This window comes from Betta splendens, chromosome 10 (assembly GCF_900634795.4).
Source record: "Betta splendens chromosome 10, fBetSpl5.4, whole genome shotgun sequence".
NCBI classification, from domain to species: Eukaryota; Metazoa; Chordata; class Actinopteri; order Anabantiformes; family Osphronemidae; genus Betta; species Betta splendens.
This window is the reverse complement of record NC_040890.2, coordinates 13,460,999-13,482,076: the sequence shown is the minus strand read 5'-3', so window position 1 is coordinate 13,482,076 and position 21,078 is coordinate 13,460,999. Positions and strand designations below refer to the sequence as shown.

Below are 21,078 nucleotides of genomic sequence, written 5' to 3'. Positions count from 1 at the left end.
GCAGAAGTGAGTGGGAGTGTCCTTTATGTGTTACTGGAGCCTGTGTTCACAAAGGATGATGCACAGAAAATGTGCAAGAGCTGGTGGAGACACAATCACAAACACAATCAACACTGATTAGACAATTTGGTTTGAGCCTTCAGACCGAAAACTCATACACTGTATTCATTCATGAACTAAGTCACAATAACTACATTATTATTTTTTCACACTGAAAGTATGATAAAAAAAAAATAAAGGCGCCATATGGATAAACACGATATATGTGAAAGTGTGACAATGTTTATTTTGACATCTGCTCACTTTGGCGTCTTTTAGCTGCTAAGGCTAGTCACAAAATAGTTCTGTCAAAGAAAGGTGGTGTTTGTTATGTGTCCATGTGTATGTGTATGGAAATGTGAACACAGTCCATGTGTCCATGTGGCAGCATGTGCTAATGTCAGCCGCCTGATCTGTCTTTTCTACTAAATATCCAATTACTCTCCTCACCATGTGTACAAGGCACCTATATTGGGCCATAATGTACAGAGAGTGGGTGAATGAGCTGTCAAGTCAGTATGTGTGTGTGTGTGTGTGTGTGTGTGTGTGTGTGTGTGTGTGTGTGTGTGTGTGTGTGTGTGTGAGTAAGTGTGTTTTGGGGGGTGATGAGGTATGAATCAGGGTTGGGGCAGAGTGGGGACTGAGCCAGGTTGACAATGTGACGATGTGTCCCGGAATCAGCCCCCTCAACAGATTAACTCGCACCAGGATGATTATGATGCACACACTCATGCATGTATTTGCAAGTGTCAGGACACATGCACATGCACGTCCATGTGCTATGGAAACACAACATGTACGCACGCAACGACTGTAAAGTTCCAAAAAGTTTTGCTGGACCTCTTTTTTATTTTTCAGCTCACCAATTAATCATCGCTTTCTCACCTTCCCTTCTTCAAAACAAAACACCCTCACTTCTTTACAGTAGATACATCATCAAACCCACACAGTGTTGCCCTTAGCACCAAACTTCTCATTGCATCTGCTCTTTAGCTTTGTATTAAGCTAAAATGCATAGTTTCATTGTAGATTTCTGAAATTGAAAAACATAGGAACATGTCCAGATTTCCAGACACGACCTCACATGAATGACCAGGAACCCTCACGTTCTAGCAGAGGAACTGAGGGCTCTAGAAGAGTCAAAGTTTGGCATTGAAATTAGGTGAGCAAGGAGCCGATGGAGGTTGGGTTCTTGACATCCTGTTTCTAGTCTACCTTCATCTTATCTTATTATCTAAGAGTTCACCTTGTTTTGGTGCTAGAGTTGATCTTTAGGAAGGAACTCTTTCTCCAAAGTGGGTCAACCACCTTAAGAAACGCAGATCTAAACTTTATTTATAACAAAGGGAATTTCCTCTCACACATTTGCAGGTTGCTTTTTCGTGGCAGAGCTGTAGGCGTTCGCCTTCACTGCCTAACAGCAGCTGCCTGGGTGGCCATGGGACATGCTGATTTCCTGGTTCAGCAACGCCACCCGGCCATTAGCGGAGATAATGACTCTGAAGACGTCAGACAGTAAAGATGTGAGCTTGTCGCACGCACTGTGCCCACTCATTTTCCCCGAACTCTCCAAGTTCTTTTGCCTCCCCTTCTTTCTTCTTCTCTTTTGTGCGTTTTATATGCTGTCACTCAGTCTTTTGTCTGAACTCATTCCTCTCTCGCTCTTGCCGCTCGTCACTCAGTCTCCCCCACATGGATATGCTGTATTTGGCCAAGCCTGTGTATTGGCTCGTACGCATTTGTTTGCGTGTTCGCTGACGTTTACCCTCACACGTGTCCTATTTGCTGAGGACCAAACCAAGACTGATGTCAGAAAGGCCTGGGGGAGGGAAACGAAGAGGCAGAAAGAGACTTATAAAGTGATGAATGAACTCGTCCGTCTCTACTGCTTGAGAAGTGTTTACTGTGAATAAGAATGAAACGGAACAGAAATTTATAAAACAAAAAAGTTTGAACACAACAAAGGTCTAAACAGGGCGAGCTGCAGTCAAAGTGACAACTGACCTATGACATCAATAATTGATACGCTTTATTTTCAGCACCACTGCAATGATCAACTTCTTTTGTCCAGGACATGAAAGATGAGCTTCAGGAAACAGAAACATAAGAGGAAGGAAAAAGACAACATGAAAGCAAGCAACAGTGTCATTCTCTACTGTGTGGTGTGTAAAGGTAGCTTCTGATCATCAAGCAAAGTGCAGCTGGTGAACATAATGTAGGTGCTAAAATGATGCTGAAATTGTTAATCAATCAAATCAATCAAAGTAAACTGAGGCAGGAGAATAAGAATGAAGCTTGAAAACGAATACAAGGAAAATGAGACATCCTGTTTCCATAAAATAGAGTCTCCAGTATTGTATAGTTTAAGTGAACAGACACATATATAATCACACAAAGTTTTGAAAAAAGACTCCAGCTGGAAAAGATGCAGAATAAGTAAAGGCCTTGAGTAGAAACGTTATGTGCAGTGTGACTGTTGTTGACCAGACTTGTTGTTTCAAGCCGGAATTAATATTTAGGCAGCAAATAAATGTGTTTTGATCTAACTGGGTTGTAATGTTTGACAGAGAATAATAAACTTCATTACAAAAGCAATTCCAGCTGGAGCCCAAGCAAGAGACAAAACACAGTATTTGAGGGCAGAAATACAAAAGAGCTGGATTCACGAGTAAAGGTTGCTCGTTAGTGTATGCACAGAAGCATCAATGCACATATAGTGAGTGTGAATGCTTTCTCTGAGCTTTGGACCACACGCTGTAAACTGTGGAGGCAGCCGGGATCTGCGTGCATCACTTCCTGAGTCATCTAGAAGCAAAAGAGGAGAGCGGGGTGAAGACAGGGCACATCTGTCTGACGGTCTGTCCGCTCCCATGAGGGTTTATGCACGCGGCTAAATATACACGCCACCAGACTGCGAAGACAGGCTGGGATCCAGGATTGGACGTGACTTTGTGTCTGCGCCGTTTAGGAAAATGAGTGAAAGGTTTATTCACATGGAAATGTCAACAAGAGTAAAAATGACTGCCTGAGTTTGTTGTCAGCGAGCGAACAAAGGAACGATTAGATGGGCGCATGTGAGTCAATCACACCGCCTCGCTCTGGAAGTGTGTATAGTCCTTATTTGTTGGCACAGACGTGACTTGTGACGTCCTCAAGACAATTTGACTGATTGCCCAAAATAGTGATAGTCACATGCACTGAGTAGGACACGGATTTGGTGTTGCTATTCCGGCAACGCCATATTTGCCCTCGACTTTGGAGCCTGAGTCCACACCCATCTATCGTTCTGTAAGCTTGTCTCCGGCTTTCTTCTTGTTTGCTCTGGATGCTGTCTTTCAGTCATCTCCTACAAGTCTATATTTGGGGATAAAGCAAACTGTTGCAGAACGTGAGAGCACACCACCTGGCATCTGTTTCAGTGTTTACTGCACAAAGGATGTGGTGCAGATATGAGATTAGCCAGAAGGAAGTTTATCTCAAAGCGCTTTCAAGTTTTAGCTGGATGCAACGACGCAAAGCCGAAATCAAAATCTGGGTATCATAGTTCCTTCCCGCACGCTTCAAATGTGTTGTGTATTCTGAAATTGCCACTGATGAAACATATTGTGATACCACAACTCCATTGATGGCTTCGAACTGTAATTCCTACATTAATCACACTATTCCACCTGCTGTTGCAGAGGATTTATTAATCAGTTGTGTTGACATCATGTTGGAGGAGCAGCTGGTACCTTTAAATGAACGATGCTCCGAGGATTTGCCTTTGACTGAGGACAAGAAACTTTTCTTATAAAAATGTCCTCGCTTTAAAAGCACAACACTCTAAAGTAAACACAAACATGAAATAAATATAAATACTTTAACATAGCTGTCTATTTAATGAGGATTAGATATGCTACCTTGTTTTTTATTAGTAGTTTTAATAAGGTAATGTGGTAGATGAATAATTTATTTAAAAAAAACTATTCACATTATTTTATCTTTGCCTAAAATAAAACATAATCCAATTACTAATTTCCTTTTATAAATGTAACATCAAGTTATTGTTTATGTGTATGCACTTAAATAGGACAAAGGCTTCTGGGTTCCTACTGCAGGTAATCCTTAGGGATTTAAACCAAAACCATTTAACACAAAGCCTTTGTGAAAAATGAGTAGACAGTGTTAACTATAGAATCATGTGCAGACAGGATCATATACTTCTGTCAAACTTATGACAGACATCAAACTAAATCTTGAATTACTTTACTGATAAAAATGTGCACTGTAAAAGGCTGCCATGTAAAAACATCAAAGCAACAGTAACATGATAATGTTAGATTTCTAAAAGGGCAGAGGGTGATGAGGGCAGTAAAGGAGGACACAGAGGCAAGAAGCTTAGAGGATGTGGATGAGAGGGTGGCATTGATTATATTTGGTCTCTAGATAATCCTTCACCAGATCAGCAACTTCACTTATTTCACGTGTGTGGGGAGATGATTGAGTCTTTAGAGCATGAGTGAATGTGAGAAAGTCAATTGATTTTTAGCAGACAGACACTTTTTGGCACGAAATCTGTCGTAACATTTTATTTTGTTGCATTTATCAACAAATTAATGTTAAATAAAAAAAATATTGTGTGACATTAAACCGGTCCGTGGAGCTAAAAAGGTTGGGGACCGCTGCTTTGTATAAGGAAGGATTAGTGAAACTTGAACCATTTATGACAACAACTCTTAAAGGGGGCTTGAGTTACAATACGTAACCATCGATGCTTGTTGAAAGATGGTGTTGATGACAGACAAGAAGCTCAATGGCCGCACCACAGTGAGCAGAGACAGTCTTCTGTCATCCTGATGGATCAACAGGTTCCACGTCATGCATGCGTTTGCCAGTTTGTCTATTTATAATATTAACTAAAAAGTTACTCATCAACTAACATTTAACATTTAGTTTCAAAAAGAAAGAAGTGTTATATTCAATCTGTTCCCCCTCAAATATTGATTCTTTGTCGAAGTGAACAAAATTTTTAAACAACTTAGCCTATCTAATAGTGGTTCTGTTTACAAAACAAGTATAATTTTCAGTATATATTATGAATATTGTGTAGACATCTATATTCGTTTGTTTTATATATTAAACTGAACAGCTACACGTCTTGCCTACAATGGTCCGGTCCGTCTTCTTTAACTCCCCCCTTCGGTTTAGGACGTTGGTACATTCGACCAGCGCGGGAACGTTTTGTATCCGCAATGGCGTCCAAAACAGGTGTGCGCGCGTGTGTGTGTCGTACGTTTTTATTGCACTTGTATAAAACTGCTACTTGAATTTAAATTTCCGTGACTACATTTAAAAGGAGGCATAATATTTGAAGCACACGGAATTTCTTGCCTTGGATGCTGTGGCGTCAACTTCATGCTAACGCTAAGCTAACACTTGGATAGATCTAAACAGTGAAGATAAACCGATATTACTGTTTATCAGATATATGTCATGGTCCACGTCGGACAACTTGTTTTGTCGTATATGACTCGTTTGACGTTGTTGCCTTCCAGTTCTCATTACTAAAAAGCTGTAGCTAGTGTTTTAAAAGCAAATGCAATATGTTACCAGGTCGTCGAGGCACCAAACGCAAAGCGGAGGTCCAGGCTGAGGAGGAGAGAGCTTCCGTGGAGGAGAAAAAGAACCGAGAGGAGAGGGAGGACGGAGAGACCGGTCAGAGAGTGGTGATTGAACACTGGTGAGTTTGTGGAGGAAGTACACTGGTTCCTAAATTCAGGAAAGGTTTCTGTCCCACTAGTCTAGACAAAGAGTCTCCTAGCTCAAAGCTTTTTGTATTATTTCAAGCACAACACTTGAGTGAATGTATGTATCTATTACTAAAATTTATGTCTGCCTCTGTATAGTCTGTATAGTACAGATATCTGATGGTTGATACATTGTCTCTGACAGTAAAAGCTGACGAGTGTATGGGCGTAATGCTGAGGAGGTGAAATCTGCTCTCCTGGCTGCCCACCCTGGACTGAGTGTGGTCCTCAACCCTGAGAAACCACGCAGGAACAGCTTCGAGATCACTCTGCTGGATGGAGGCAAGAGTAAGATTTCAAGTCTTGCAGGTTTACAGGTTTACTAACCCTACGCAGAGGTAAATGTGCATTGATGTTCACAAAAGTAAAAATCTTACATTTTGCTTGCTTGTTTCCTCAGAAACATTTCTGTGGACTGGAATAAAGAAGGGGCCACCTCGTAAGCTGAAGTTTCCTCAGCCTGATGTTGTAGTTGCTGCTCTGCAAGAGGCTCTAAAAACTGACTAGGCACCATGTGAAGGTTTGTGTTTTCAGATTTAACACACACTGTGAAAAAACAAAAGATTAGTGTTTAAAACTCATCCTCTGTTCTTAAAGTTTGAGATGGTTGTGAATTTTCTTTCTTCTTCATATCTGTGTGTCATAAACTAAAGGTGGATTTTCTTTCTTGTCTTAACAAGTTTAAGTAATCAGACTGGGGAAAATTTTTATTTGTTTGTTTGTTTGCAAAAGTAATATCCGATTAGTGGACACAAAGTTCCCCACAATGACAGCACTCTTATTTGTGATTCATGAAAATGTAGAAATATCTTAATAAAAAAGGATTTAGGCAGAAGATAATTAGATTTCATTTGTATGCACTGTTTAAAAACAAATGGTATGTTTGTATTTCTTACTTCTGACTTCATAATTATTTGTCTTGCATGCAGCAAAAAGCTCAGGGGACGTGGCTTATGGACGCAGAATGACGAGGAGTGATCAAGGAGTTCTTCTCAATCGCTCTTCTGATGATCAAAGCTCCATCAGCGCTAACCTCTATGCAGATGGTGACACCTAGTGGAGTGTTACAGAGCAAACAATTCTGTCTTGCGATCTCAGTCTCTTTTCTTTCTGAACGGTTATAGTAATGTTTTTCTTGAATAAAGTATTGTTGAAATGGAATGTGTCATATTTTAGCTCAAACATGTTTTACTAATCACAGTATTTAAAGCATACTTAACTAGTGTATGCTAGTTAGAATATATTTAGGAACTAAATTATTGTAAAATATTTAACTGAAACTTTTTAAGGTTTTATTTGGGCTTTTTATGATAAGGGGTACCAAGGGATGTTATGGGTGATTAATATATAATATAACCACACGTACCTTAAAAATATTTGCAGACTAAATTGTTCAGGGTTTACTGAATCTCAAAAATATCCCTTGAAAAAAAGCACAAGGCAAGTCTTACTGCATTTTAGACCAGAAGCTCAGTTGTACAGTACAAGGTGATCGTTTATTCTGATTAATTTGCTGCTTTTTTTTCAAAAAATCCAATTAAAACAAAGGTTTTGCTATTAGAGTAACATCGACTTTTGCACAGCAGTAAACGACAACAAAAGTGTTTTTACACCCATGTGTTTTGTCCAGCGGACAACCCTAACAATTGGTAGCCAGTGATGTGACGTCATCAAAACGCGTCTATTCGCAGGTGGAGTTCGGCTTCTATATTCATTCCCTAAATAAGGCTTCAGAATAATTCGTAAGTACTGTATATTGAGATTATTAACTGTTACAAAAAAACAAGTGGTGTGGCTGTAGCTGTAGAGGATTTATGTGCAGCGGTATTAAATTTACTGCAGAATAATTTTCAGTAACTACGAGTAATGAACATAGTTGGAACCACGGCCTGCTAAATGCTAGTTTGGTTGTTATCCTACATATGGCCGGTGGCCTTAGTTATAATAAGTTGAATTATTTTATTTCATTGTGTTCTCGTCGATAGTCTAACGTGTTTATTGTAGAGCCAAAAACCTTCATGTAATGATACGTATAACGCCTAATATAGCTAACAATTAGCACAAGGACATAATTCAACCTCATCTTACTAAGTTTCAGAGGCCGTGTTGAAGATAGCTTGCAATATAAATATAATACTTTTTTTTAGCAATCTGAGTATGTCTTTAAGAATACATTTAATGCAGCTCATGCAACAGGACATGACTTTTTTTCATATTTTTTTAATAATTATATAATTACTTGCCATTACATTTTTCCCTTTGTCACACATTGACAGTTTTGTGGTGTTGTAATTTTGATCAAACTGAAACATTTAATACACTCTTCGTTATTAAGTAAATATTTTTCTATGTACCCACAACCTAAGGATATAAAAGTAGGCTACATGTTGTAATTGACCATTTTTCCTAAATGCAAAGATTTAAAGTTTTAACATATACAGACAACATAAGTGCTGGAGAAAAATTATTAAACATTTAATGGTTAAAACTAAAACCATGTTTTTGCAGAGGTATTTGTAACTTAGCCATCTCCCATCAGCCATGGCAACAGAGGGTGTGGAAAAGACAAGTGAAGATGCTCCAGCAGCTGGTAAGCTGTGCACTAGGTATGATCTGGAGAAGGAGACTGAACTTCGCTTTGAGGTGGAGGCAGGGGAGGCAGCAGAACAGGTTGAGCTGGAGCTCCTCACAGGAATGGCAGAGGTGTTTGGCTCTGAGCTGAACCGCAACAAGAAATACACATTTGGACCAGGCTCCAAGATTGCGGTTTTCACCTGGCAAGGCTGCAGTGTCAATCTCTTTGGAAAGCCAGAGGTGAGCATCTGGAAAGGGTCTACATCAAGACTCTGGTTGCTTTCTAACCATCCTCACTTTTTCACCCTTTATATTAGCTGAACAAAATGTAATGCTGGTAATTCGCAGTGGGTAGGGCAGGGGAATAAGACTATGGGACTATGGTTCTTGAGCACCCAGATTGGCCAAGCACCAATATTAGAATTGAGAAATCATTGATGTGGTTTGTGTTCTCCATATATTCTGTGTTAATTTACCATTGGTTTTACCACATTTAACTCATGACTTTGTGAGTTGAGTGTTAGGAAGAGAAGGAGATAATTGAGGGACTTGAAATAACCCATTTCTGTCGTTCATCGTTTAAGGCGGCTTATGTGTCTAAGGATACTCCCATGCTGCTCTACTTAAACACACATGCTGCCCTGGAACAGATGAGAAAACAAGCAGAGCGGGACAATGAAAGAGGGCCACGGGTAGGTTTCAGTGCCTGTAATAATTAAGCTTGTCAGATGCCAGTAAATGCATTTTGCATTGAGAGTGAATAATTCGTTATCCCTTAGGTGATGGTGGTGGGACCTGCAGATGTTGGAAAGTCAACAGTGTGCCGCCTTCTATTGAGCTATGCTGTAAGGGTGGGCAGGAGGCCAACACTGGTAGAGCTGGATGTTGGTCAGAGTGGGGTAAGATGAATGGCAGTTATCTTTAAGATGTTGTGAACTGAAACTTCAGCAAATACATCAAATAAAGAGTAAATGTGAGGGTTGTGTTGTAAAGATCAGACTGCTCCCCCAGGTTTCTGTACCTGGGACAGTGTCAGCACTGTGCATTGAGCGTCCAGCAGATGTGGAGGAGGGTTTTTCAGTCCAGGCTCCGTTAGTGTACCACTTTGGCTCTACTACCCCGGGGACCAACATCAAACTTTACAACAAGGTGAGAGAATGGACACGCAAATACCCAAAGCAAAATTACAAGAGTATACTTTAGTCTGTCCATACTAATGTGTTCTTATTTGGTGACGTGTAGCTGACATCATGCCTGGCCGAAGTGTTTTCCCAACGTTGTGAAGTGAACAGGAAAGCCAGCGTGGGAGGCTGCATCATCAACACTTGTGGCTGGGTGAAAGGCTCTGGATACCAGGCTCTGGTCCATTGTGCTTCTGCCTTTCAGGTGGATGTGGTTCTGGTCCTAGATCACGAGAGGCTCTACAATGAACTCAAACGAGACCTTCCACACTTTGTGCGTGTTGTTCTCTTGCCCAAGTCTGGAGGAGTGGTGGAACGCTCTAAGGAGTGCAGACGGGAGACTCGCGACGAGAAGATTCGTGAATATTTTTATGGCTTCCGTGGAGTGTCTTTCTATCCTTTTTCTTTTGAAGTGCGTTTCTCAGACGTCCGCATCTACAAGATTGGGGCACCATCCATTCCAGACTCCTGTCTTCCACTGGGAATGTCTCAGGATGACACACAACTGAAGCTGGTGCCTGTGACACCAGGAAGAGACCTCACCTATCATGTGCTGAGTGTGAGCAGTGCTGAGGATGGAGAGGAAGGTGTTAGAAAGGGAATTGTGGAGAGCCCTGTGTGTGGCTTTATTGTGGTCACTAATGTGGACACGCAGACACAGGTAATGAAAGTGCTGTCCCCAGCCCCGAGACCACTGCCCAGACACACTCTGCTCATCATGGACATACGCTTTATGGACATGAAATGAGGCAATGCTTAGGTGTGAAAGACTTGCTAAGGAGGATTGTTTTCAAAATGATTTTGTGCCAGGATGGAGGGGAGTTGTTCTATTGTCACCTTTTATGTACTTTGTAAAGACTACAGAAGTATAAAAATGCAGAAATTATTTTCACAACTTTTTTTTCTTGAGTAATAAATTTTTTAAATGTGTTTTGTCTTAATTATTTAAGTTTCATTGTCATTGTCTATTGACAATGAATCTTTGTAATGTATACATATGTACTGCATATTATTTCACATTTATTGACATATTCATTACAAAGTGAGTATGACAAACATTTGTGTATTCATCATCACTGAAGGTAACAGCCTCTAGAATAATTTTGTATAACTGAGGAAGAGAAATAGTAGTAAGAGAACAAAGCAGTGTGTAAAGGTTTGAATGTAAGAGGTCATAAAAACATGTATACTGAAAATGTCAGAATTTAGAAAATGCTCAGGTCCTAATCTTTAAGAGAGCTCTTCCTTCCTTCCTGGAATATTTTCTTTTCTAGTTCATGTCATTTTTTTCCAAGAGTGCCGATTCACCAGTAAATGGACCTTGCAGAGACAGGTGTATTTAAACTACAATCTGTAAAATGCAGTCGCTGCACTCAAGAGAACTACTATGCCTTGTTTTCTGTTTTATATAATGCAGCTAAAGAGGAACGGATGGATATTTTAGTACATGTAAAATATCATTTATTTTATATAATGCCGAATCAAATTAAACACCGGCATTGTTGTAAAGATTAGAAGAGTAAAAAAAACAGCTTTATTTCTGTTGTTAATTAAACGAAGGCACTGCAGAAGTAACTGGACAACACTGTTGCTGCAATCTTGATCAATTTCAGGAAACGTGTTAAAAATGTGTTGCAAGCGTGATATTGGTATTGTGATACCGTCTTATTTTCGCAGCATGTGTTGGGTAATGGAAGCGTTGAGACCACACCTCCCGCCTCTGATTGGCTATTCATGCCACCTGAGGGTCGGCGCACCACTTCCGGGATTCCGACGTCGGCCTAGCCAGTGAGCTAATTAGTTTGTTAGCTGCTAGCTCACGGACGATAAAAACGACTCACACCCCACAGGCAAGACAGCTCACACGATTACCGTTGGGTGTTGGTTTCCGATCGGTTTCGTGGTAACTGCTTATGTGAACCTAGCCACATTTATTTTCTAACTCGTTAATGAAATGCACTTGTATAAGCGACTATAAAGCCCCTATGCTAGCCAGGTAACGTTAGCTAACTCTGGTAGCTGTGGTAAAGGACTGAGCGGTGTCGCAAAAAACTTTGGAGGCTAGGTAGGAGCTAGCTCAAGTGTGTGTCGTGTTTAAATGTGTTGATATATTAGTATTCGTCGGATGTAAAACGTTACATCGTCTGATTGTTGGTTTGAAAAAGTGTCGTGTGTTTTTAAAGATGTCCGTTTTAATAGTTGTGTTGACTGAATCTTCGCTCTGCCCTGGCCTGTTTCTCATGGTATTTCCAACGTAGGATTTGAAGATGAATTGTTAAATGTTATAGATATAATTGAGGTAATCCTGGTCTGTCTGTCTGCCCCAGTAACTGTGTGGGTTGGAGGCTATAGATTATTTCAGTGACATGACAGACAGGACTTGACACGGAGATTTTAGGATTAACTTTCATTATAGTCGAGGGGGGATTTGTTGCGAGGCAGACACATGATTAACAACGGGCACAGTGACACTCCGCCTCGGCCACATCTGTTTGTCAGTCCCGATGTTGTTGGAAGGAGGGGTGTGTCCTATGTCACTATATCAGGTTGCACTGCTGGTGCCAGTCTGTTTCAGTTCGTTCGCACGACACCGACGAGCTTGATATCTGTAGCTAAAGGAAATTAACGCGATGTGTGTGTCAGATCCTTGTCTTCACGCTGTTGTGTATTTCCAGTAGTGGGCGGAGTTCACTGTGACCACCGGAGGGCATGGAGGTGACAGCAGTCTGTTTGGAAAATTATGAGTAATGGTGGGAAATGCAGGCACAACAAGTTTTAAGGACAGTTACAAGTTCGTTAGTCAGCCAACACATTTCAGTTCTAAGTGAATATATTGAGACAGTAAACACTAAAAACCAATCACAGTCTGCTGGTTGTCTTTCTTGTACAAACAATGTCTATGAAAATAGTTAGTTTACTGAGACATAAAATATTTACCGTATTTGCATGAATTTATTTTCAAGAGCACTCCACTGCTCCAGTACTGCTGAGTCCTTGATATGAAGCATTCAGTTCGTGTTAGCTGCTGATAAATTGAGTCATTTTGTGTTTACAGGACCTTCCATCGTCTTACCTGCAGAACCGACGGGGACAACCAAAACAAGGACAAAATGCATCACACTACGTAAACTCCCTGCTACACATGGCTACGCCTAGAGGATGTAAAATGGGAAAGGAGATCTACTTGCAGAGAATTTGGAGGTGGGAGAGGTCTTTTCACCCAGACCTGGCCAAGTGCAGTGGGACCTCAGAGAACTACAGAGGGCTTCTTTTTGGAATGAGTTGATTTTGTTCTTGTATTGACACAAAGACTTGAACGCAGGAAGCTCAAAGGATCTACGGGACTGTTGAGCGATTTTAAATGCAAACGCATAAGTAGATTTTGATTTTTTTTTTTTTAGTTTTTCAGTTTTTTTTTTTTAGCATTTTTAGAAAAAAAATAGTTTCAGGTGGACTTTTGTTTATCAAGCTTCCTGCAAACGTTTTAAAGCCGAATATGTTTGTTTAGTTGTTTTCCCCTAGTTTGATCCTCATCCTCAGCTTCTTCCACCCACCCAGTGCCTAAATAAGCCCTCTCGGGACAATCACAGGAGTCTTCAGCAGCTGCTGCTCTCAATCCTCTGCCTGTTCTCCTCCATTCACTTCTGCTCTCAGCCTGCTGGCTATCCACCCGCTACCTCTTTCATTTTCTGATCTTGTCTTTTTCCATTCATTTTCTGTGAGGCATAATCAGAGCTCAGCACAGGCACATGCATTGCTTAAACTGTTGTCATGGTTAAACAAGCTTAGCTTTCTCCATTTTAACTCAGTTTCTGTGAGCGTGTCCATGTCTGTGCTTTTCTGTGCAAGATCAGCAATGTTTACATTGCACAGGTGCCAGTGAGCAGTTTAAGAATACATTTATTTATATTGGGGCACCAAACACAGTTGCATTAAAGCCATACACAAGTATTTATAAATTATCTGCACATATTTTTGTATTACCTTGCACTTGTATAGTTTTGCTTTTTTAAGCTTCTGCTGAGATTATGCACACAAACAACTGCATTGTACATTAGTGCCGAGTGAAGTTTTCTTGTCTGGACAAAAATTCCTCATATTTCCATTGTGCTGCTGCTCTGGATTTGCTTTGCAGTGTTGGATTCCTGTTCTAGTTTGGAGTCATGGCCTCTCTTCCCAAATTAACAGTGCATTTGCCATTTTGACGTGTAACACAGCCTTTACTGTAGGTAGACGGTAGATCTCTGCTCCTCTCTGTCCCCCCCTCTATTTCTGATGCCGGGCTTCAGTGGTGGGGGGGTGGGGGGAGGAGTAGGGGGCCCTGCTCCTCCCCGCCCATTTCGACCCAGCCGATATGTACCGGTGTCTGCAGCCACCACATTCCTTGTTGGATCCACAACCCTCTTCTTCTGCTTTACGTAAGTGTCTCCTGGTCAATCTCACATGCACACAAAGTCAAAGCGTATGTACACAGCTTTGTACATAACTAATTATATTTGTATGTCTGTTGTATTTAAATTGGGTATAGACGTGTAAATAGTATTATTGTTGTGTTTTATCTGGCAGTCTGCTTACAAAGGTTACAACAGATTTTTAGGGAATGTTACTTGTTCCCTTTTTCTCATCAAATAGAGGAATTTGAGAATGGATTATGTTTAATCAATTAGTGGAAAGAAATTGTTAGTTTTAAAGATGCGTAATTATAGCAGTGGTATGTCGTTAAAACTGTTTTGTTCCACCTGCTTTCATATTTGCCAGGTGCCCATGGTTGTCAGAGTATTTTTCATCTGTCATTCCCATTTACAATGCTGTGATCTTCCTCTTTACTCTGGCCAACTTCTGCATGGCTACTTTTATGGACCCAGGAGTCTTCCCCAGAGGTAAACCAAAGAAAAGTTAGATAAGATAGGATAAAATGTCTTATCTGTATAAATGTATCTGAGAGTCTATTAGACAAAAATACACTTAAAAATGAGAGGTCAGGCTGCTCCACTACTAATAATTTAACTGAATACAACAATGCAGGAGAAGCCACATAAGTGTGTTATGATGTTTTGGGGCGTTTGTGTTTGCCGTCTGTAGCGGAGGAGGATGAGGATAAAGAGGATGATTTCCGCGCTCCACTCTATAAGACAGTGGAGATCAAAGGCATCCAGGTGCGCATGAAGTGGTGCTCAACGTGCCGTTTCTACCGTCCGCCACGCTGCTCGCACTGCTCAGTCTGCGACAACTGTGTGGAGGTAAAAAATCCCTGTGTTGGTAAATCTGCCAGATCCATCCTAATCCTAAATTTATTCCATGGTTGAGCATTTTTGTCACCTTTCTCTCTTGGTCTTTTTCTTGTCTCTCAGGATTTTGACCACCACTGTCCTTGGGTGAACAACTGCATTGGTCGGAGGAATTACCGCTATTTCTTCCTATTTTTGTTATCGCTTACCACCCACATCGTGGACGTATTTGGCTTTGGCTTGGTGTACGTCTTGCACCACCGTCAGCAGCTGGATACACCACACGCTGCTGTTACGTATCCTTTCACTTGTGTCATGTAGACAGAATGGGACTTTCTGACTTTATGCTAACTTCCTCTTACTTTTATGTAATCGCCTTGACCCTCGCTCCTCAGTATGGCTGTGATGTGTGTAGCTGGTCTGTTTTTTGTACCAGTTGCTGGCCTGACTGGGTTCCACATGGTATTGGTAGCCCGCGGCAGGACCACAAATGAACAGGTACATGCAAAATATTTCTATCCATACAGTCGAGACAGATTTGGTTGTTTACTTAATTCTGGTGTCCATGTGAGTGGGAAAATGTGTTAAAGTAAGCAGAAGTGTTTTCCTTTTTACACTCACTCTAGGTAACAGGGAAGTTTCGAGGAGGTGTTAACCCTTTCACCAATGGCTGCTTGCGAAATATTTCGCATGTGCTCTGCAGCTCCCAAGCTCCCAGGTCAGCCTTACTCATTTGTGTTTACTCTGCTGCTTTAAAACCCTGCTCCACAGTTGGCTGTTTCCGTTTCCTTGTTCTTTTCTGTGTGCCCATTCCACTTCACTGTTTTCTGGGTGGTTAATGTATGATGTAAGCCTTTAGCATTGTTTGTTGAGAATGTTTCTTCATAATAAAAATAACTTATTGCTAATGTTGCCGTTAGTCATATTACTATATATGTCTGTGTTCCACTTACAGATACTTAGGCCGGTGGCGGAGTGCTCAGGCGGTTGACGTACAGCCACCATTTCTCAGACCACCTCTTACTGAGGCCCAGCTAGAAGCCAAGGTCCTCGACAACGGCATCCAAAATGACCGTCACAGCACCAGGGTAGTTATGCTTAAAATGACAAAAGTAACAAAAACAAGTAATCGACATGTGATGAGACGTGTGTGTGTGGATCATGGTGATTGTGAAGATGATGGGTTGAGTCATTGCATTGTCACATAATGCTGAGCTGTGTGCAACAGAGGTTGATTATTGCACAATTTTTATTATATATAGCCTTGTGCATTTTGACTTCTTTTTGCCAGAGAAGCTTATTATTCAAATGAAACAATAAATTGTCTGCTTTCAGTCCAAGAGCAGTCTAGATCAGATGGAGAGTCAGTCAGCTGATGCAGAACCTCCACCTCCTCCAAAGCCAGACCTTCGTTACCCTGGTCTGCCTCGTGCTGACACAGAGGGTGAGAGACGCACGCACGCACGCACGCACGCACGCACGCACGCACGCACATACAAAATGAACCTAAATCTCAAAGCTTCATGGCTGACAATGCTTTCTATCTATGTTTTCAGATCACAAACACTGATCATGTTTTGCTTTCCCACACAGAGAGCAGTTTGTTGACTGAAGCGCCACCTACACCATCAATGTACAAGTACCGACCAGCTTTCAGCAGCCCAGGAAGGAACCACACCGCCCTAACACACCCCAACAAGGTAAATGCTGGTTCACACTTGCACAGGCTTTACAGTATTTGGTGTAAACTGTTTAAATACCAGATACCCCCCATCAATACTATGAAAGCAAATTCTGCTCAGCATTTGCATGTCTTTGCACATTCATGTTTAAGACACATGCAAGTATTGTTAAATTTTTAAAATACATGCATCCTTAAGTTAAGTATTGCCTAGTGAGCTTCTTATAATATTTGTAAAACACAGAGATGGTTGGGACTAGAAGTTCCCTTAAAGTATAGAAGATGATCCGTTCCCGTTCTAATTTCCTTTGTGGTTTTAAATAATGCTTTTTTTTTTTTTAAACTTTAAATTGATCATTCAGTGCCCATCGGTTGATCAGTAAGTCTCAGCAAGTGTCATCTGTGTGCGTGTGTGTGTTTAAGTATATCTCTCCCTAAGACTGCATTGACTGGAATGTTCATGTACTGAATGTATTTGTATCTTCATTTGTTTTCATACACACACACAGTGTTTGACTTGCGATGTCAGTGCTTGTTTAAACCAGTCGATGATTCCTATCCTGAAGTGTTATGATGAATTAGAGCACTGTTCAAGCATCTACTTTCTCCCAGTCAATCTTTATTTTCCCTGTTCTTCTTGTTCTTCTTGTTCTTGTTCTTCTTGTAGAAGGTGTTTTAAACAAAAATGTACAACACTTTATTTTAAGTCACCCAGTTTTACATTTGAGAAATACAGACAGCTATCACTAAAAAGAGGAGCTTTATTAATATCAAATATGTATTCAAAATTAAAATTGAAGGATATTGTTGACAAAACCTTTAAATAATCCAAACAAGGATATATCCTGTCTATAAAATCTTGGTAAATGGGGAGTCTAAAAGTAAAGTGTTTATTTTGTGCTGCGTTTTCAATTCCTAAAGTATGATGGTGATTTTCATGTTTCCCTACTTGTCCATTCCTGTCTTCATTTTCACGCTTCATTTATTTACCTTCTCCACAACTGCTCTGTTTGTCCTCTTCTCTCTTCTTCTCAGATGATTCGTGGGGAGAGTCTTGACTCTCCATCTCCCTCCATCCTTCATTCCAGCCGCCAGCCCAGCTACCGCTCCGAGCCGAGCAGCCTGGATGGGGCCACGGTGCTGGGGGGAGGTGTAGGGGCGCGCAGAGTGGGAGGGGAGAGGGGTGAGGGCCCCGGGGGCCCTGGTGGGACTGCTGGGGGGGTGTCGGGGGGCATGTCAGGTTACTCCCTCACTGGGCGCTCCTACACCTCCTACCCATCCTCTTTGGTTCTGTCCACTGGTGGCTCGCGCTCCTCCAGCTTGCGTTCTGCTCACACGACACATAACCCTCTGGCCACACTCCATTCAGAAGGCACCACAGACACCAGCTACAAAAGCCTGGCCAATCAGACGCCTCGGAACGGTAGCCTGTCCTATGACAGCCTGCTAACGCCATCCGAGAGCCCAGAGTTTGAGTCAGCTGCCCACGAGTTGTCGCCCCTAAAGCCTCGTGCACCCTTTCCCTCAGCGACTATAACAGGCCAGTCTGAGGTTGCACTCAGCAGCAGTACCCCCCTGCAGGGCTACACGTCGCCCTTCCTCTCAGCTCAGATCGCACAGCAGAGGGAGGGGCAGCTGCTCCAGGGCTCTGCCACTTTCTCCTCCCCTCACAGGGCCTACCTGCGCGCCGTCAGCCCACCCCCTCTCTCCTCCTCTGGGCCTCCTGAGACCCAACACCTGCTCAAGCATAACCAGGACTCCTCCTTCCGAGCCCTACGTAATCCTTCATCCTCATCCTCTTCCCCTGGGGCTCGCTCACCAGAGCCCCCTGTCTCCCCGCCACCTCGTGGCCTCTCCCTCAGCAAGTCCCAGTCTTACACTGGGGAGGCAGGGCCTCAGCACAAGCCTCGACCTGCAGGAGGAGGCAGTGTGCTGGGTGGGGGAGGAGCCGGAGGAGGGCAACAGGCTCCACAGTGAGTAGTGCTCCATCTCCAGATGTGTCAGCCTGCGACTCTTCCTCCTCTTTCTCCTTTTCCTCCTCCCTGGTTTGTGTCAGCCCTTCTCTTCCTCCCTGATCTGTGTGAGTCTTCCTTTTCCTCTACCACGGTTGAGTCAGTTTTTGCTTGTTGAGTGTTGCGTGAGGTTCAGGTGTTAGTATGCGTGGATTAGTAATAAAAAGCATGCCACTATAAGTTATGCATGCTTCACTATCCTTGTTTTACTCACTGTAGCCACTAAATTCGTAGTAAACATTGTTTGTGTGTGTTTTTTACTTTTGAAATAGAACCACTCACCTCCACATCCCTTTTTTTGTCCTCTCCCCTAAACTCCTTCTCTCCCCTCCCTGATACCTGTCCAATCAGATCCACTTCTCGCCTAGTCTTGGCCAATCACAACACATCCAAACCTGGGGGTGGGGTGAAGAAGGTGACGGGCGTTGGAGGGACCACCTATGAGATATCGGTTTGAATGACGTCCTTCGTGATCTGGAAAGAGGAGGTTGAAGTCACTGGTCTACTTCCACATACCTTAGCTGGATACAACATCTCTGACCTGAGCTGGATATTATTCATGACTACAGGCGCCTAAAAATGACACGATGGGCCTGTCTAGTACTCACCTTGTTATCTTTGTAATGCCATTGGCCATTCTTCTCTGCCAGCCTTTCACATTTTGATTACAGAAGACTGGGAAGACTGATTTCACACAATCTATTTGTCTCCATTTAGCCACTTTTTGAGCCATAAACTGGTGAAAGTTTCATCACAGTTGGGTACAGAAATCTAGAAGTCTACAGAACACACACATAGCTATTCAACGATTTGCCGTTTTATTTTAGTACTGGAGCACAGTACAGAGTATTGACGACAATGTCCTACACTATAAGAATGGAGGACCTTTATCCGTTGGATGTAGAGTTCAGGAGAGAGGATTCAGGATGGTTGACCAATAGAAACGTTTTCTTTCTCAGTGTCTGTGTCTGAATGGACCACACAGCTAGTTCATTTATAATAGAAAGAAGAGTCTGAACCTATAAACACAGTATCATTTTAGTTTTATAAATCTTTTTTTAAATATTGTTTTATATAAATGTGTAAAATCTTACAGAATATTATTGGGTCAAATTGTCAGGTATTGATGATACTGTTGTTGACGGTGGCAGATGTACTGCGTGTAATTATTCTTAAAAGTGATCAGTTGCCTGTTCTTGTATATATATGATGGCTGCATCAGCCACTCGTGAGCTCTGGGTGGAATCCAAAGAGAACGGCGATCCTTTTATTGGACGGCTGAAACGGCAGGTAACTCCGCTTGGTCTTTGAAAGCCACAAAGAAATTCAGAATCACGATTGCAGCACAAAGCATCTTTGTGGAATGTACGCTTGTGATGTTTATGCTAAAGACATTATGCAAAATTTGTTTGTAGCTTTAAGATCATTGTCTTTTTTGGTGTTTGTTTTCCCCTCCCCGTTTTCTGTAGTTTTGTCTGTTCAGATGCTAGCTGAACCTTAAACCTTTAACAAATGGCCAGCCAGACAGGGCAGTGAGGGAAGGGCACATTTATTTCTCTAAAAAAGATAAACATGTAGTTCCTTAATTTCAACCCTGTTTCTCTAAAAAAAATTGTTTTGGAGAGAAATAAGACGAAGTATGACTATTTTTGTGAAAAAAGTTTATAAATGAAATTGTTAATGCATTATGCCACTAAATAGATTTGAAGGAGGGACTGTTTTTTTTTTTTTGCCTTGAAAACATTTATAGTAAGAGAGTGCTTACTAAGAGTGCTTATTAATTTTTTAAGTATTTTTTTAAACATTTGAGGAAAAAAAAATCTTTTTTTAACTTGTATGTTTTCTTTTTTATTACCCTCTGACATGTTCACAAAGGAAACATTGCAGTGACATGTTAAATAGTCTTTGTTATCTGTTGAGATCGGGCATTACATCATATTTTTCCTGTTGACGCCCGCAGTGATGTTACAGTAGAATGTCAAAGCTGGCTGAATGTAGCGCGTCTTTGGGGTAGAAGCTCACGCTTGAAGCACATTGATGATTCAGTCCAAGAAGCCGTGATAAGATTCTTCGACCCTTGCAGGCTACGTCTTCAGTGTGCATGTGATTTTTGTTTGTCGTGCCGAATGCTTTACTGGTGTGCATACTTGTGATATTGTCTGTATCACCGCCCAGTTCAAGTGTGGGTGGTAACTAGAAAAGAATCATCGTCGATGACACAGCTGCCATCATACAGTTAAAGAGAATCGGTGTTATTTTTCTTCCTGCTCTGGCCGAGACAAGGACGGTGGCCACTGAACAATTTGAAATTAGGAGCTTAGTAAGTTCACGTCTGTGTGAGGTTAGACATCGCTGTTGTGGGCTGTAACGAATGGAACGAGTTTCACAAAACCTGTAATGAGTACATTAAAGACTCCAAAATGGCCTTAAAAGGATTTTTAAAAGATGTCTTCTCAGAATAAAAAGGTCAAACTGACGAAACGTGTCCTGAATCTTAGATGCGCACACAATCTTCGGTTTCACCACTCGCCTTTGACTTTGAAGTACGAGACATCAGCAAGCACACAAGTGGCGTAA

General features: G+C 41.7%; 3 protein-coding genes across 5 annotated transcripts; all 3 read left to right on the top strand.

The window, feature by feature from the left end:
- The first annotated feature begins 5,168 nt into the window (after positions 1-5,168).
- selenoh (selenoprotein H) lies at positions 5,169-6,981 on the top strand. The gene is made up of 5 exons (XM_029166094.3): positions 5,169-5,286; positions 5,632-5,758; positions 5,971-6,113; positions 6,226-6,345; positions 6,755-6,981. The coding sequence occupies exons 1-4, from the start codon at positions 5,271-5,273 to the stop codon at positions 6,330-6,332; spliced, it is 393 nt and encodes a 130-aa protein (XP_029021927.1). The 5' UTR covers positions 5,169-5,270; the 3' UTR covers positions 6,333-6,345; positions 6,755-6,981.
- Positions 6,982-7,426: 445 nt separating this feature from the next.
- clp1 (cleavage factor polyribonucleotide kinase subunit 1) lies at positions 7,427-10,510 on the top strand. Of its 2 annotated transcripts, none has more exons than XM_029164529.2 (6): positions 7,427-7,567; positions 8,334-8,639; positions 8,984-9,091; positions 9,179-9,298; positions 9,411-9,548; positions 9,642-10,510. In XM_029164529.2, exons 2-6 carry the CDS (start codon positions 8,367-8,369, stop codon positions 10,326-10,328), a joined length of 1,326 nt encoding a protein of 441 aa, XP_029020362.1. In that variant the 5' UTR covers positions 7,427-7,567; positions 8,334-8,366; the 3' UTR covers positions 10,329-10,510. The 2 variants fall into 2 exon arrangements, with proteins under 2 accessions (XP_029020362.1, XP_029020363.1); XM_029164530.2 differs by having other exon boundaries at positions 7,432-7,567; positions 8,365-8,639.
- Positions 10,511-11,452: 942 nt separating this feature from the next.
- Positions 11,453-20,982, top strand: zdhhc5b (zinc finger DHHC-type palmitoyltransferase 5b). Of its 2 annotated transcripts, none has more exons than XR_003787191.3 (12): positions 11,453-11,645; positions 12,636-13,998; positions 14,339-14,460; positions 14,663-14,820; positions 14,932-15,104; positions 15,204-15,306; positions 15,435-15,526; positions 15,764-15,896; positions 16,144-16,252; positions 16,402-16,508; positions 17,525-18,569; positions 18,853-20,982. XR_003787191.3 is itself a non-coding variant. In XM_029164525.3 (12 exons), the coding sequence occupies exons 2-12, from the start codon at positions 13,856-13,858 to the stop codon at positions 18,956-18,958; spliced, it is 2,184 nt and encodes a 727-aa protein (XP_029020358.1). In that variant the 5' UTR covers positions 11,454-11,645; positions 12,636-13,855; the 3' UTR covers positions 18,959-20,982. The 2 variants fall into 2 exon arrangements, 1 of the variants encoding a protein (XP_029020358.1); XM_029164525.3 differs by having other exon boundaries at positions 11,454-11,645; positions 17,525-18,462.
- The last annotated feature ends 96 nt before the right edge of the window (positions 20,983-21,078 follow it).